This window comes from Marmota monax, unplaced genomic scaffold, assembly GCF_021218885.2.
Source record: "Marmota monax isolate L192 unplaced genomic scaffold, Marmota_monax_Labrador192_F-V1.1 WCK01_AAM20220418_F8-fsc01320, whole genome shotgun sequence".
In the NCBI taxonomy this organism is placed as follows: Eukaryota; Metazoa; Chordata; class Mammalia; order Rodentia; family Sciuridae; genus Marmota; species Marmota monax.
The window spans coordinates 56,026-74,813 of NW_026693865.1; the positions used below are offsets into that span (position 1 = coordinate 56,026).

General features: G+C 32.9%; 1 protein-coding gene and 1 pseudogene across 1 annotated transcript; both read right to left on the bottom strand.

Moving 5' to 3' along the window:
• Positions 1–5,339: 5,339 nt before the first annotated feature.
• LOC124105352 (olfactory receptor 10AG1-like) lies at positions 5,340–6,067 on the bottom strand (annotated as a pseudogene).
• A 6,134-nt stretch (positions 6,068–12,201) lies between these two features.
• Positions 12,202–13,167, bottom strand: LOC124105354 (olfactory receptor 10AG1-like). The gene has a single exon (XM_046462494.2). The coding sequence runs from the start codon at positions 13,165–13,167 to the stop codon at positions 12,247–12,249; it is 921 nt and encodes a 306-aa protein (XP_046318450.1). The 3' UTR covers positions 12,202–12,246.
• Positions 13,168–18,788: the final 5,621 nt, after the last annotated feature.

An 18,788-nucleotide genomic window follows, 5' to 3' on the forward strand; every position in this document is an offset into this window, starting at 1 on the left:
TATGTATTTTTATTGTGAATGGCAATATTTAAAAACTAATTTTACTATTCCAATAACTTTCAGTGATAAATAAAATATGATTTTACATTATACAAATCCAATATTTTTGTGAAATAATTAGTATATAAAAGAGATTAAATAATATTTTATTCAGAGGTAGCAAGGTACAAAGCACAAATTTACTCAATATGCTCAAATAAGATTTGATTACCCTTCTTTTTTGCAGTTGTTAATGTTTTTATTAACCAAAGTTAAAAAATGCTCTTATTTTTCTATTTTAAATTCAAGAGCCTGTTTCCTCCAAAACAACCAAAAGATTAAAGTAATATGTAATAATATTCAAGTTCATCCAAGTATTACAAGCTACCTAAGCTTCTCCCTGGGTGTATACTTCCTGTAAATTAACAATTTAAAACTTAAAGAAAAAATTGATCCTATAAGTGTTTTATTTCTCAAAATTTTATTTAAAAATATTATCTTACATTTCTATAGTACCATTTCATGTATTCTTTGATGATTATAAGTTTATTTCATGGATTGTTATACTTTCAGGAATCTATTAAAATATAATCTAGGGCTGGGTTTGTGGCTAAGTGGTAGACTGCTTGGCTAGCATTTGTGAGGCACTGGATTTACCACATATAAATAAATAAAATAAAGGTCTATCGATAATTAAAAGAAAAAAATTTAAAACATATATTTTAAATATTTGCCATTTTTATATCTAGCCTGAATAGGTACATATGAAAATAATTTGTAACAATGTGTTAGTTTAAAAGGAAGTTTTCCTATAATACTATCTATTCATAAAATACAACAGTTTGTACAGTTTTCTGACTTCACATAACTTCATATCATTATTTTATAATTATCATTTCATTGCAACTTATATTTAATAGAATGAGAGTTATACATGAGCCGCTTTAATGAAACATCCAGTTTCCCACTATGCTCTATCAATTTTGAGTTTGTATTATTAATTAAATTTCACCAGGATAAAAAGTTCATATTTACCTTTCTTGATTGGGTTGATTTTTTTCCTTACTGTAAGGCTTAAAGATTTTGATATTTCAATTGCTTAAGGTGAGACCACTTTTATCATAATAGATGTTCCATCTGTTTTTAAGATATTTGTTCTTTGAAAGGTGCTTTTTAAATATCAACAGTTCTGTCTACCCCAGGGACTTCTTCCACCTACACATTTAAATTTCTAATTAAGAGCAGCTCGTAGGCATTTGCTTATTTGCTTTATTGCATTTTGCCCAGATAACTCTCATTGTAGCCAGAATACAGTCTTTTCAGGCTCCCTATGGAATAGAGTGCACAGTACATTTTCTTTCTTAATGTGAATTGGGTACTGGGCAATAACATCTGTAACCATCATAGATTGACACATATCCACATATTAATTTTGTAATGAAGAGCTATTTGCATGTGTGCATATGTTTCCCTGTGTGTGTAGAGCTGGGAATGGAAACCAGACCTCACACATGCATTCATCTTAGGGTTCGGAATCCTGGACATTATCATAGCCACTCAGGTTACCCTTCAATCATATAACAAAAAAAATAGGTATTACATTAATCGATTTTTATTTTCAGGTTCAAAAATTGCATGTGCCATATTGTGCTGCCTTTAGTTTTAAATTAAATAAATGACATTAAGATATGTTTTATATAAGAATGTTACATAGAAATGAGAGTGAATGAATTACCTGCATACAAGTCACATCAGGAAATGTCATCAATATAATGCATGGTAGCAGAACAAAAACAAGCAAAGAAACAAAACAAGCAAAGAAACATTAAATAGTATCAAAACTACATGATACAATATATATAAAAATACAAAATTGGTTGACAATATGTGATGAATCGGTGTAGAACAGAGTCTAGTGATTTTTCTGTATTTATCTACTTCTCTGTAAAAAGAATATGTAAGAAACTTCCAAAACTCAATAGCAAAAACTACAAATGTCCCAATTAAAAATGGACAATTGAAATGAATAGATGTTTTGCAAAAGAAGACACATGATCATCAAGTATGTGAGAAAATACACAACCTTATCAATCATGGCAAAAATGCAAAGTAAAACATCACCTCACCTCAGGAGAAGTGACAAAAAATAGCAATTGTCAGTGAGGATGGGAAGACAAGGGAACACTTGCATACTATTGGTGAGATTGTAAATTAGTGCAGACATTATAAAAAAGTGTATGGAACTTCCTCAATAAATTAGAAATAGAAGTACTATGGGATCTAACAGTTCCTTTACTGAATATATATATATATATTCAGAGGAAATTAGACCAGAATATATAAGGGAATGCACATTTATCTATTGCAGTCCTATTCACAACAGCCAAGAAATACAAACCATCTAAGTGTCCATCAACTGACAGTTGAGTAACCAAAATATATTACATACATACAATGGACTCTGATTCAGCCACTAAAAAAAAAAAATGGAATCCTGCCATTTGTTACATTGTAGAGTGATTTGGAGATAATTATGTTAAGTAAAATAATCCAAGAAGACAACAGGTACCACATGGACTCAATCACAAGTGAAATCTTTAAAAGGATGAACTCACAAACATTTTTAGTACATTGCTGGTTAGGAGAAGTGGGGAATTTTAGGGGATCCTGGATGAAAGAGAAAATTTTATTCATGAATACTGAGTTAGATTTACATGTGAGAAAGAATTCTCACATATCATAATGAAGAGAGATACCAATACTATACGCCACATTTAAATTTAAAAAAGGGATTTTGAAATTATTCCCAGAGAGAAATGATAAAAACTTTTGGAGATAGACAGATTTATCATGATGTAAAAATTGGACGAACAGTGTGACTCTGCATCCTGTAAAAAGAGAAATGAGAAGTTGTACTTCATTTGAGTACAATGAGTTGAAGTGCCTTCTGCTGTCATGTATAACTAATTAGAACAATTTTTTAAAGAGAAAGAGAGAGAGACCAATTTTTTTAAATATTTATTTTTCAGTTTTCAGTGGACACAACACCTTTATTTTATTTTATTTTTATGTGGTGTGGAGGATCGAACCCATTGCCCCGCGCATGCCAGGGAGCACGTTACCGCTTGAGCCACATCCCCAGCCCAAATTATAACAATTTTTAAAATTACCTAATTTATTTATGTCTCAAAGCATTAAATGGTACTCCATCAATAGATAAAATTTTGTGTATTTACATATCATTTAAAATTACTTAAAAATATAATATATTCATAAAGCTATATTGTTTTTGGTGCCTATACTCAAAATTAAATACAGCCAGTCTCTTCAACTTTTACCTCCTCTCAGTTGTTCTGCCTGCTCTGGTCAGCATCTCTGCACTCCCTCCACTCTACTCTCACAACCTCCATTCTACTCTCTGCTTCTGAGTTCATATTTGTAGATGAGATATAGCAGTGAGATTGTGATGGGTTTTTCGTTCCAACTCTGGCTTATGTTACTTACTCTTATGTCCTCCAAGTTCTTCCATATTACCATAAATGCCGGGATTTCCTTCAATTATTATGTACTAACAATACTGCATTGTGTTTATGCCAGATTCCATGCATATATTCAGTTGCTGATGTACACTTAGGCTTATTCCATGTCTTCACTTGGAGTACATGGTGGAATGAGTATGGAAGTACAGATATCTTGTCAACCTACAGATTTCTCTCTGTTGAACACATACCCAGTAGCGTGATTGCTGCATCATATGGTAGTCCTATTTTTATTACTCTGAGTAACCTCTATGATCTTTTCCACAAAGGATGAATTAGTTTATATTCCCATAGTAAGTGTTCAAAGTTTCATTTTCTCCACATCCTGACCACTGCTTTTGTCTTTCATTTTCTTTATACCATCATTCTGCATGAGTGAAGTGATATCACTTTGTGCCTTTAATTTATACTTCTCTGATGATTAGTAATGTTGAATACTTGCCTTACTGGGGCCACTTTTATCCCTTAAGTAAGGAATACTCATTTTTCTCCCATTTTTTAATTTAGATTCTTGGTTTTTCATTGTATTGAGCTGTTTCGGTTCTTTGTATGCTTTGGATAGTAACCCCTTCTGATTTGAAAATATCTTTCCCAGTCTGAAAGCTGTTTATTCACTCTGTTCATATACTTCTGAGCTGAAATTAAGCTATTCTATAGCTCCAGTGGTCTTACTGCCTGTTTTCAGGAGGATACCCTGGGGAATCCATTTACTTGATAAATTATATTATTGGAAGAACTCTGTTCTTTGCATATATTGAAATGTAATACCTGTTTTATTAATGAATATCAGCTAAATATCCTTAGTGGCTTCTCACAGTCACCACTTTGGCATATGGCCCATTCATGGAAAGGCAGAAAAAGCAAACTGAGTCCTTCTTATGCTTCCTTTTCCCTTCGTTTTTTGTCATTACATATAAATGACATACTCTTCCTCTTCTTCTGCATTTTTAGGGTTCATGTCATCTATTGGGTTACCTGGATAATATCCTAATCTAAAAGTTTGTAATCTGGCACACACGTGCAAAATTCCATTTATTATATAATTAGTGTATTCACAAAACCCATGAATTAAAGTTTTTAGTCTATCATAATGTTCCAGTAAAATGGGATGACCTGTTTATATGATCTTTATTTGATCAGATCTCTGATAAAATTATTAACTGACACAACATATGATACTGCATTCCAGGCAAAGTTGGATAGGTTACCTAGGAAAAAATACTAATGTATTCATATTAATCAATAACTTTAGATGTTAAACCGAATGAATAACTTACCAGATAAGAGTGTTATATTTTATCATGTTCTCAGAGAGTGTTGAGAAAGAGATTAAATGTTCATAAGCTTTTTTTTTTTCCTTTTGGTATTGTCTATGGAGTATTTCCACACTGACACACAGTGAGTTAAATAAATGAGCTATCCGTGCTTAGCGATGATGTAAAATCTCCATAGTTTGCTCAGAGTCTGAGGTAGGAAATGGCAGTATCTTTTATTCATTACTCATTTAATCACTCAATTAACAACATTAAATATTCATCTACAATTGGCAAGTCTATAAATTAACAATCAAAGGAGAAAACCAACAACAATAGCTGTGAATACATAAGAAATTATTTAGGTAAATGACCTGCCAGTTTATATCAGTTGCAAGTCATAACATTGAATTCTGCTCTTTAATTTTAGAAGAGATTTCTGATGTACATTGCAACTTTATTGAAGAGAAAATAATTTTCTTTAGATATGAAGTATGAAAAACATAAATGTATTTTCGCCAACTGTGTGACCAGCAATTCAAACATTTTACATAAATCTGTGGTACTATCATTTAAGCATGAATATTTTCAGTGCAGTGATTACATCCTTATTCTTTAGACTGTATATTGTAGGACTAAACATTGGAATCATTGTAGTGTAGAAAAGAGAGTGTAATTGGTCAATTGCTGCAGAATAGATGGATTTGGGTCTGAAGTAGGTAATGGAAGCTGATCCAAAAAATACAACCACAACCAGCAAGTGGGAGGAGCAAGTGCCAGAATGCCTTAGCCCGTCCTTGGGCTGTTGGCAACCTCAGAATGGTGAAAACAGTTTTGCTCTAAGTGTCAAGTATCAACATAAAAGGGACTACAACAAATAATATAGCTACTATGTAGACAGACACCTCATGTACACAGGTGTCCCTACAGGCTAGCCTGATGATGGGGAATATGTCCCAGTAGAAGTGGTTGCTTTGGTTAGAATGACAGAAATGCAGAGAGAATATCTGGCACATTTGTCCTATCTGGACTGGCACTCCCCTGAGCCAGGAGCCAGCAGCCAGTTGATGACACTTCTTTGGGTTCATGACTAGTGGATAGTGCAGAGGGTTGCAGATGGCCACATAGTGGTTATACAGCATCACAGCCAGGAGGAATCATTCTGCTGCACTGAACATAAGGAAGAAACACTTTTGCTTAGCACAGTCCCGTAGGAAATTCTCCTACTCTGACCAGAATCCTTGGGAGAGTGACTGAAACATAACAGATTTCCAGTATAGAAAAATGTGCCAGGTAAAAAAAACAACAACAACAACAAAACAAAACAAAACAAAACAAAACCATGGGTTTGTGTAGCCCACAGTTCAGTGGTACAATGCCTCTGGATGACTTATACTCTAAATACAATTTTGTATAAGAAGCTTCCTCAAATAACATTCTTGATGATTTCTTCAAGTTTTGGAAACTTTAGAAACTTCTATTTATACTTCTAAGAGAGAAAATTACTAATAACTCAGCCTGATGTCGCTATGTTTGTTTTGCTCAGATAATTCATGTTTATTTATTTAATGGTTATTCCCTTTGAAATAATGATCTTCTATGGTGTAAATAGTGTGGAGTTGAATTAGAGCTTCTATCATACATAATACTTATATCAAGTGCAAGTGGTTGGAATCAAATTATAAATAAGAAATAAAAGTAGATACCAGTGTAAACAATCAGAAGGATGAATTTCTGCAAGAAATCTCTAATGATTAAAAAAAATCATGCTAACATATTTCTGTCATCTTATTTTATTTATTTTCTTATTTTTTTTAGTTGTAGATGGACACAATACCTTTATTTTGTTTATTTATTTATTTTTAGGTGATGCTGAGGATCAAAGTCGGTGCCTCACATGTGTGAGGCAAGCGCTGTACTGCTGAGCCACAACCTCAGCCGCTCTCTGTCTTCTTAGATATATTTATCATGGTTTGTGACTATTACCAAGAAGGAACCTTTCTAATATTAGTAGAATGCAAAGCCATTTTAATATTGTGTATTCAATATTTTGCTCACTTAGTATATATATTTGGGTTGGCACAAGATAAGATGTCTGGACCTTGTTGATGTAAAATAGTTAAATACATGCTTATCACACAATTATTTAGCAAATATTAACACATAAGAAGATGATGATGACAATAATCTTTCATGCTGCTTCCTTTTATTGAAAAGGATTTTCCATTTTTCTCTCAGTTTACCTAATAATAGCAAAAGTCACAAGAGTACAAATGTAATTGAAATAGTAACCAACAACAAAGGGTTCCTTTTAAATTTTAAATTTCTTATTGTTAATTTTAATAAAGATAAAAAGTAGATATAAAAATAAATTCTATACTTGTCAAAAGTAGTCCATGCTTACCTATTTTAAAATTAGGTTAGTTATAATGCTTACCTTTATTGATTGCTAACAGACAGAAAACAATAAAGAAGTCTGTCGTTTTTATAGTTTGGGAATTTACCTTTATTTGTAATAGAGGATAACCCTCTTCTAATATGTATTCAACTTTCGGAAAAAAATGAAACAAAACAAAAAAAAAGCAAACTAACAACAACAAAATAATAATAATAATAATAATAATAATAATAATAATAATAATAATAATAATAATAAACCCCGAGTGCTCCTGCAGTAATAAATAGTGTCTGCCTTGGGGATAAATCCTTTCCCAGGTAACTTTCCAATCGAGGAAAGCATTTTTCTTCTATTGAAGGAGTCTAGTATAACAAACTATGACCTTCATGGCTATTCTACTTATATCCTCAGTCTCTCCTAGTTCTTTTATTTACCAATAAATATAAACATTGAAAACATTTTCTTTTGTCATTTGTGATTTCAGTAACTTTTATGATATATGTCTAAACATGATCATACATATTTTGTCATATATTTTCTTCCAACAATTCTAATTTTTAAAAAATTCTACAACTAAATCCATATTGCATTTTGAGTTTGATTTCTTGAAATAAGAATTTTACATTTTAAAGTTTTTGTGTGCATAAAATGTTTAAGAAAAGGAAGGCAACCTAAATAAGAAAAGTGAAAATTTGCTTTTTTTGGCACAGGCATTTCTTATTACCACTTTCAATTACATGAAACAGAAGATCTACTAGGACTCTATATGCCTGATAATTTAGCTGCTTTCTGATTTATACAGTGGAATTTTGTGTAACTTCAATCAGCATATATAAATAATTTCCACAGTTCTTAATAAAAAAATTATATCAACTTCTGTAACAAATCATCAATTTGTGGTGGGGTGGGGGGAGGCAAGATTATAGCTACTCCATGGTGTTCATTGACTTTGGGACAGAATAGCCAACAATTTAACATAAATTTCTGGAAATGAGAAATGAAAGTGGATACTGTTGAAATCCTAATTATTGTAGAGATCTGAATGACTGGGTGTGAGTGCAATGCCAAACACCTTCTAGACTGTCCCAAGATTGATGCAGGTAAATGTGACTATGTAAAAGCAGAGAGTAAAATCCAGTAAACCCTTTCAAAGTTCCTGAAATTTTAATACATTTTCCAAGACAGCCACAAATCCATCAATAAAGAAATATTGGAAGTCCTTCTGGCTAGTGTATTTAAGGACACTCTCATTGGCTGATCACTAAGCTATACTGACCAATGGGGGATAGATACTTGTGAATTTAGACAATAGAATATAACTAATCATAATCATAATAAGAACAACCAGGTTTTATCAGTAGTTTCACAACCAAAATAAAACAGATCCCACAAAATTAGTCCAGGCAAGACATGAAATAAACAAAGGACAACAACCACCATTCCTACATGTACCAGAATCTGGAGTTGCTATAGTATGTCAGACAAATTGTCCAGTTTTAAACAGAATTTATTAGATGTAGAAAAACAAGAAAATATGACCTGAAATACACAGAAACAAAATTAATATCAACAATAGCAAGTTGCTGCTTACGAGCCCTGCACAATGAGGAATATTAAATAGTCTTTGCGTTGAAAGGGAGTGACACCATATGTGAAGTCAAAATTACACAAAACAGAAAGCTTTTGTGGTGGTAATTATACCAGTAAGAAATAGTGTTTAAATACTTGTTGTATTTTCCCTTTTAAATAATTTAAAGTAGTAATTTAAAAATAACAATTATAAATGTGATTTTGTATATAATACAACAGATTCTGAAAAAATTTAAAATTACTATAAAAATAATCCGAACAATTTTAGAGGAAGCAATTAACTTAGACAAATAAACTACTAGAATGACATTAAATCCCAAATGACATGCTATAATATGAAATAAAAATATCTACGGAGATTTTTAATAAGTAAATGAATTAATAAAAAACAAATCATTACACAAAAAGCCAAGTACTAGAAGGTTTCACTAATATTGTATTTATCTTCTTACTTCCAGGTTTTTGTATCATCAATTTCAATGGTTTCATAACTGCATTACAGTTATAGGTAATAGTTGGGTTCATTCTGACATTATCCTACTTGCATGGATTCATTTTGGTCCATTTCAGTCCCCAGTGTCTCCTCTTTCCCTCCCCTCCTCCTTTCTGTATTTGGCTTCCTCTATTCTACTGTTCTTCCTTCAATATATTTTTAATATATATAAAATTGGAAACTTATAAAAAGAAAGATAACCAAAACTACATATTGTTTTTATAAAGTTTAATAATATATATGTTAATATATAGTAGATGATTAAGAAGATAAAACGAGATAAATTACAAATAGTAAAAAAGAGAAACAAAGAAATTTCAAGTTAGAACTCATAGATATTATTGAAGTGCTAATTAAAACACTCCTAATAAATTTCTAAATATGCCAATTAGATTTTAAAAACTCCTTAAAATCTATAAAATATCGGTATTTCTCAGGATGAAAGAGGTAATTTGTAGAGTCTACCTAAATAGCAGGAAAATTAATCTTTTATTTAAAAGTCCCAAGTATCATATGGAAGTGGTGTATATAATACTTCAAGATGACCTAATGGCACAAGCAATTCACATGAAAAAAAAAGTTCAAATTATCAAGGTCTTTTCTCCTCTTACATCATTTTCTCTCTAATTCAATATTAATGACCTCATAGAAGTTCACTTAGCAAAGAAAGTATGGATCTATATACCTGGGTTCTATGTGACATTCAGGTATTACCCCAAAGCTAATTTCTGTAACTCTGTAGCTACTTTCTGGGACATGCATCAAGGAGATTGGTGAGGGGGAAGAACTCTGAGCAGTACTTCTGGTTGTTAATTTAGGTTGGAAGGAAAAATGACCAGATGTGTGATTGTGTACCCATCCATTGGTTAAAGGTAATGGTTTGAGAGAACAGTGAGGGATTTGAAAGAAACAAAATTGAGAAATAATCATTAAGAGATTTTTAGAAAAATACATAAATAGACTTCTTCAAATGATCCCCCAAAAGTGAAGATATTTGTTAACAACGTGAATATTTATCAAAGGTTTTCCTCAGCTGAGGAGTTTTAGGATAATTACATGGGTAGGGAAACCCATTCTGTGGTTACCACCCAGCCTCTTTCCCTAGTTACCATTAGCATTGTCCAGTGGGTTGCTGTGCCAAGTGACCACACAGACACAGGGAGAGACTATTCATGGACACAGCAGCATGAACTTCCAATCATTATCTTCAGTTTGATTAGAGCTGCTGATGAATATACAATTTTTCAGGAGAAGAGATTAACCCTATATTCCAGGTATGACATCATTTCCTAGACTGGACTTCTAACTCTTTAGTGGCAGACTAATATACACTGGACCCAATTCATCATGGAAAGAGCACCAATCTGTTATTACTAGTATAGACATTGTTTCTTCCAAAACTCTCTTCTCTTGATCAATATTTTTACTCTATATTTCACAGGAAGTCCAGTGAGGAAAAAAGACTCTTCAATTTCTGTTGGACCCCATTCTAAATGCAATAGCTTGTGGTTTGTCCAATTTCTGCCTCAAAATTATTTTTCCAAAATTATTCTTAGTATATTTTTTTTCTTTCATCATTCTTCTATTACCAATCATTTATTTTAGATGTTGGTAACTTCTGATAGAGGCTTTATCTGAGGTTATTAGTGATTTATTCATGCTTTTCTTTTATTTCAGCTGGGATATAAGTCTTATTTGGGTATGTCATTTGGGTTGTTAACACACATTCCGGATATCTTCTGGTAGACAGAGAGTAGTACCACATTTTCTCTCCACTTTGTGTTAGATATCTCCTTTTAAATGTGATAAGAACTCATATTATTAACTTGAAGACAAATTCTTTTAAGAACAAGTGCAAACATTACAATGTTCTTGTTTAAACATAAATTCTTTTAACAGGTAACAGTTTTTCAGAAATATGTTACATTTGTATACAGTAGTAATAATAAGTTTACTTACATCAATATGTATGAGACAATAGCTCACACAAAAACATAGATTTTCCTTATCCACAATAAGGAAAGATTTGTCATTTGCTTTCAGCATTACATAATTAACACAAATTACTTAACCAACTCCAAACTATCAGTTAAATAAAAGAAACATAAGAGAAAATTTTGAGATAGCTACAATGAACATTAGTTATATATTAATTCATAATTTTCAGTGTACAGAGTGAAAAGTATCTGTGATATATTGGTGATTTGATAGCAGATATGTGCTTTTATAAAATATCTTCTTTCTGAATTCTGCTATATAGTCTATCTCCCCAAGAAAATTTCTATTTTGAAAAAACAACTTGTCCATATTCAATAAAAAAACTTGTTATTCACAGAAATCTTCCTTCTTCTAGTTTTCCATATTAGTTGTGTATATTTTATTATATTATTTAAAGTACAAAATTATTACCATAAAGGAATACTAACTTTTAAAGGGACATAAACCATGCATAATATTCACTAACATTATTCATGAAACTACATGCTCTTTTTTTCTAAGAACTGATTTCTCTAAAAAATCAGGCTAGGTTCAAAAATCTGTGTGTATATGTGTGTGTATGTGTGTGTCAGTTTTTATGTTCTTCGTTTAATGTCCATTTTCTACCTGTTTTGAAAAATGATTGTCATATAACTATGGATATGAATGACATGATTTTCAATATTTGTTGCAACAGAGACTGTAATATTATTAAGATGATTACAACCAGCTCTGTCAATAGTAATTTGACACTGCACACACATACAAAAATAAAGAATTTTCAATGAAATGATTTGCTATTTGGTGACACATGTATTACTCATATAACTTGAGACAGAATAATCCCTCAACATAACAAATAAGATTTAATTTGGAAATAGTAACTACTGAAGAGATAGATAAGACACAAATCTAAATACACATACCACTTGAAATTTTATTACAGATGCAGAAAATAAAAAGTCCTGCAAATATAACTTACATTTATTCAAGTAGATTATTTCCCTAATAATTTTCTCAATGCCATTTTAACACCTTGTTCCTCAGGCTATATATCATGGGGTTGAACATGGGAGTCACAACAGTGTAGAAAAGAGAAAGCACTTTGTCAGTTTCTGCTGAATGACTAGCCTCAGGTCTTAAATATGTAATAATAGCTGATCCAAAGAATAACACCACCACTGTAAGATGAGATGAGCAGGTGGAGAAGGCTTTGGCTCTGCTTGTGGCTGATGGCAATTTAAGGACTGTGGAGATGATTTTGATATAGGAGATGAGTATTAAGAGAAATGGGTCGGAGACAAATAGCACAGCAGCCACATAGACCATCAGCTCAATTGTGAAGGTTTCCCCACAGGCCAGCTTAAGTATTGGGGAGATGTCACAGAAGAAGTGGTTGATTACATTGGAAGCACAATATGGCAGGGAGAAAACCTGGAAGGTCTGACCTACCTGCACAGGAATTCCACTGATCCAGGAGGCAGCCACCAGCAGGATACAGACCTTGTGGTTCATGACCAGAGGATACTGCAGAGGGTTACAAATGGCCACATAGCGGTCATAGGCCATCACTGCCAGAAGGAAACATTCTGTGGCCCCCAGTACAAGAATGAAGCACATTTGTGTAGCACAGGCAACCAAAGAGATGGTCCTTCTCTGGGTCCCAAGATTCACGAGCATTCTGGGGAGAGTAACTGAAACATAACAGATCTCCAAAAAGGAAAAATTGCCAAGGAAAAAATACATAGGCATCTGGAGAGCAGGCTCTACTTTTGTTATTACCAAAATGGTTCCATTGCCCAGCAGGGTGATCATGTAGATGACAAAGAACAGTCCAAACAGAAACCACTGGAGCTGGGGCACCTCAGCAAACCCCAAAAGGACAAATTCCATCCATGCAGTTAGGTTTCCTTCTGGGGGTTTTCCCTGGTGTTTCATCTGTGGAAAGCAAAAATGAACATGAGCTTCTCATATGGATGAACTGTTTAATAAGACATACATCTTCCCACTATGTTATAAACTTCATTTTTGAGTTTGTATACAAATTAAAGCTTGTCATCAGGATAAAAGAATCCATATTAACCTTTCTTGAATGGGTTGATTTTTCTTTCTTCCTGAAGAAGGCTTAACTATTTTGATATTTAAATTTTTCAAAGTGAGACCACTTATTATATTCCCTCTGCTTTTAAAATATTTGTTCTTTATAAAGTGTTCTTTAAATAAGTATCACCAGCTATGTCTACCCCCAAGGACTTCTTTCACCTACATATTTAAATTTCTAATTAAGAGCAGCTCTTAGGCATCTGCTTATTTGCTTTCTTTAATTTTTCCCAGGTAACTCCCACTGTTGCCAGAATACACTGTCTTCAGGCCCTCTATGGAATAGAGGGCACAGTACATTTTAGTTCTTAATATAAATTGGGCACTGAGCAATACCATCTTTACACATCCTAGATTGATAGATATCTGTTTATTAATTCTCCGATGAAGGGCTATTTCTCTCTCTCTCTCTCTCTCTCTCTCTCTCTCTCTCTCTCTCTCTATCTCTCTCTCTCTCTCCCCCATCCCTCTCTCTTTCAGTGTGTGTAGGGGTATATGTGTGTATGTTGTGCGTGTAGTCCTGGGGATTGAAGCCAGAGCCTCAAGCATGCTAGGCGAGCCCTCCAAAACTGGGCTAGATCTCCAGCTATAAGTGGTATTTTAAATACCAAGGAAAAGCCTAACATAGAAATAACAAAATGAACTGAACAAATTAAATTCACAGAAAGGTTGGGAAACTCATTCTTTTTCACAAAGGGACAGATATCTAACCTCATTCATAAAAGAAGAATTTCAAGGATGTAGTTGAAAAAAAATCTTAGAAATTCTACTCTATATTCTATCCATGGATAGAAATTTGGCATAATTGACAGATACAAGTGCCTTTACTTTCTGAATAAATCAATAAATGGTACATGTGTATGAATTTATGCAGTAATAGGATATTGCAACATTGATCATAGTTGCAGAGAGCAAACTAGTGTGAGTCATCATTTTGGATGTCTCTCTGACTTAGCCTTAATTTTTATATTGTAATTTATTATTTTCTCTTCCACAGCAAATGGATGCCTCTAATTATGAGTGTGATAAATTATTCAGAATTTTTTTTTGTACTGAGAATTTAACTCAGGGTACTTAAGCAGTGAACCACATCCCCAGACCTTTTATTTAAGTTTTCTCTAAGTTGCTTAGGGTCTGCTGAGTTGCTGGGGCTTGCTTTGAACTTGTGATTCTCCTGTTTTCTCCTTCTGAGTTGCTGGGATTACAGATGTGCCCCACCATGCCCAGCTATATTCAGAGATTTTACAGCTTTCTGCAGGAATTCTGGGTTATTGTGACCCTGTATCTTTCAATTAAAAGTAGAAGCTAATTATTAAATGATGAAACATTTAAATGTTTTAATTACTTCCTTTTCAGAAAGGAGGAAGAAAATGTTGAGCAAAATCACCTGTCTTGGAACATATTTTTGGGGAAGCAAATGATAACTCATATTTTGAATTTGCTCCTAGCAAAAACATATTGTTTTTCTTTTCATCATCATAATAATAATTTGTTCATTAAACAAAATATAAAATAGTATGAAAAGTAGAAATATATGTATATGTAGAAATATGTAGATATGCATATATTCTTATATATATGCCTATATTCATATATATGATAGACATTTCTACATATTCTTTTAAACTCACTTAAAATAGTACATTCTTAGTATAGGATTTTTTTTTCTCAGAAAGCTTCATTCATTTTTGTTCCTAGGTTTGTCAGTTTTCATCACCTCTCATTTTTCCATTTGTGAAATTATCACAATTGCTTCAAATTCTGATTTGATAAATATTTACAGCTATGAATCATATTAAGATGAACATTCTTGGGGGTAACTCTTGGTTTGCAGGTATGCATGCATCTGCTGGATAAACACAGGTAGATAGAATCTCTAGGCGAAGGCAGTCTATTTGCTGAATAGGATTAACATTTCATATGCCAGAGATGGGGGTGGGGAGTTGCCATTGCTCCAATTCTTTTATGCACTCATGCATGTAGTGTGCTGTGCTTCCTGTTACAAACTAGATGCACTGATAGTTGTGTCATGCATCTCACTGGAGTTTGATTTCTTTTTGCTTATTACTGCCAGATTTCTGTTCTCACGACTAAAAGGCTCAGGGATTACTCCAGTTGAACTGAGCTAACTGGGCTGTGCAAAATAACCCACAAGAGACACTTTGGGGTCCTGTGATGGCTTCTCTGACCTTAAGGATCCACAGGAAGAGAGAGAGTGCTCATGTGCTGACCCCTTTTATTGAGGAGAAGCTATTCAAATGAGGCAAGGGGTCAGGTTTCAGGGGGCTGAGTCTATCTTCATGATGTCCACTGTCAGCAGGTTGACTGATACCTGGGTAGGCCACAACCAAGGGCACAGTAAGAGAAGGTGACACACACACAAGGCACTTCCATGGAAGATTCTATACTAAACAGGGCAAGAGGTTATATTACAAAGGAACAGGTGAGCATAGCTTCACCCATGGGGCTTTAGCAAGACACACCCATGCACAGACATCGACCCTTGGACCCAAGAAGGGTGGGGAAAGTTCTGCCACATTTCTGTGACTGAGGGCCTCAGCACCCAGCCTGGGAATGTGACTCAGTCAAGTGAAAGGTGGGTCTCCCACATATTATGGATTATTACTATTTTTCCCCCTGGGCATTTGTGAAGTGCTCCTTTGTCCTTTCTCCTTGAAATTTCTTCTCAAACTTTCTCTCTCTCTCTCTCTCTCTCTCTCTCTCTCTCTCTATATATATATATATATATATATATATATAATATATATATATATATATATATATATATATATATATATATATTTCTTTTTAACTTCTTTGGAGGAAGAGCACATTTTATTCTTGTTTTTTGCCTACATACTCATTATGCAGACTAATGGGTCTTATTCTGGCTTATTTATTTATTTATGTTGGTAGTGGGGATTGAACTCAGGGACACTCAACCACTGAGCCACATCCCCAGCCCTATTTTATATTTTATTTAGAGACAGGGTCTCACTGAATTGCTTAGTGCCTTGCTAAGTTGCTGAGTCTGGCTTTAAACTCAGGATCCTCCTGTCTCAGCCTCCTGTGCTACTGGGATTACAGGAATGTGCCACCGCGCCAGGCCTGGTATATTTTTTTATATGCATTTAACTCAGTCAATTATACCCCACAACAACAATTTTTAATTACTGCAGTTTAATTTATCAATTTTTTCCACAATGGTTAATGGCTTTGTTAATAGACTTTTTTCAAAATAAAACCATGAAGATAATATAAATTACTTTTGAAATTACTTCATGTTTTATTACATATTTAGGATATAAAGTATTTGAAACCATTTTATTTTGTAAACATTATGGAGTAAATATTAAGGAATTTCTTTTTTATATATTAAAATTCAATTAAATAGCAAGACTTATTAAAGTCTGTCATTATTCAAATCTGTCCATGTATTGAGATCTCTATGTGTAATTGTCCACTTAGATTGTATACTTTGTCAGTTTCTGCAGCATTAAAATAGGTCCTGATTTTGGCTACACTGATCCCCCTCACTTTACTATTATTCAACATTATCTGGGTGATTATTGATCATCTTCTTCTCCAAAACAATTTTCAAGTCAGTCTGATATGTTAGACAACACCCAATACATACACACACACATATGATTTTATTCTATTTCATTGAATTTGTGGCTCACACTGGGAGAAAATATCTTTTCCGATACTGAATTTTCTGTTACAACAATGTATCACCAACATAATCTTTACTTCCTCTAATTTTCTTAAATGATTTTATAGTTCACTGGATTAAATTGCTGAAATATTTTATGTGAATTTTCACAACTACTTGCTATTTTTTATTTTGTTTTACATATTATAGTAGTCCCTCAGTATCTGTGATAGACCGCTTCCAAGACACGATTGGACACTAAAATCAGTAGATGTTCAAGTTCCTTTGGTAAAATGACATTGGATGTACAAAAACACTGTAATATCACCTCTAGATTATTTATAATAGCAAAGTAATATATTATAAATGTACTTGTATAGTTTTTATACAATATTTTTAGGGAATAATGTTAAGAAATATATCTGTATACATTCAGTACAGATGGCATTTTTTGTCTTTCAAAATTTTTAAACCTCAGTTTTATAGAGATATAAAATTCATATATATGAAGGGCTAATTGCATTTAATATCATATTGCCTTCTTTTACATGGAAATAAATTGATTTTGCTATTGATTTTATTGAAATGACTCTATGTTTCTTAATGGAATTTGCTGTATACTGCCATAAATCTTTCTACAGTGACTTCCTCTCAAATTCAGTAATGTTCCGATACTAGTCAAAAAAAAAAAAAAAAAAAAAAACAGAACTGTTACTAAAAGATTTTGAAGATAAATCACTTTGTGAATGGAATAAATTACTAAGGAATGGTAATTTACATGTTTGAAAATTATTTTAGGTCTATTACTATTAATATGAAAATCAGTTCCAGGAAATCATACATTTGAGAAAAAAAAATAGAAGTATAGTCACTTTGTGACTAAACAAATACTTTAATTCCTGAGGTCATATTTTATCATCTCTGATTTCCTAGTATTGACAGTTCTGGTTTTGTGGCCTCTCAACACAACTTGTCACAGTTTACTTAGCTCTATGGCTCAAAGCAAGTCTCCATCAAATTTCACTGATTCCATTTAAAAATATCTACTTACTGTTTTATTTTGTATATTTTTATCATTTTCTCCTGATTTTTGTATTTGTGAACATTATAACTCTACAAAGTTCTGTTCTAAGATGGTTTGTCCTTCCTCCTATACATTCAATTTTATTTGTTCAATCAATCATCTATGCCATAATGTAAAATTATTTTTCTCTTAGAATTAAGGTGTAATATCAGTTGACTTTAGGAGATTACTCATGTGAACCTGAATGAATCACATAATTCCTTTCAATCTATGTGGAGTAAACAGAACTAAAGAAAAAGTCAGAATTTCAAGGTGAGAGATGCAAGAGGGCAGAATTATGAAATGTGGCAGGTTTCTAGGAGCTAAGACCTGGACCCCATTGATATCCAGCCAGAAAACTGGGCCTGTGGTCTTCTATCCACCAGAAAATGGATTATGGAAACAATATAATCAAGCTGAGGTTGCAATCAAATATCTTCCCCTCATCTTTCTGATAATAGCTTGGCCCAGCAGACACTTGGATTTCAGCTTGAGACCCTAGGTAGAGAAATCATTGACCCTACACCAGATTTAGGACCTACAGAACTAAAGAAGATAGGTGTGTGTTGCCTTAACATGCTAACTGTATGGTAATTTGTTTAGAAAACACTAAAAACCACTGCAATGACTTAAAAAGCTATGGATTTTGTTATTATCGCCATGCAGATGTGGTTGATTTATACCTGATTGACAAAAAGTTCTGTCTTTATGTCTGTCATGACTAGGTTGCCTGTAGTTTTG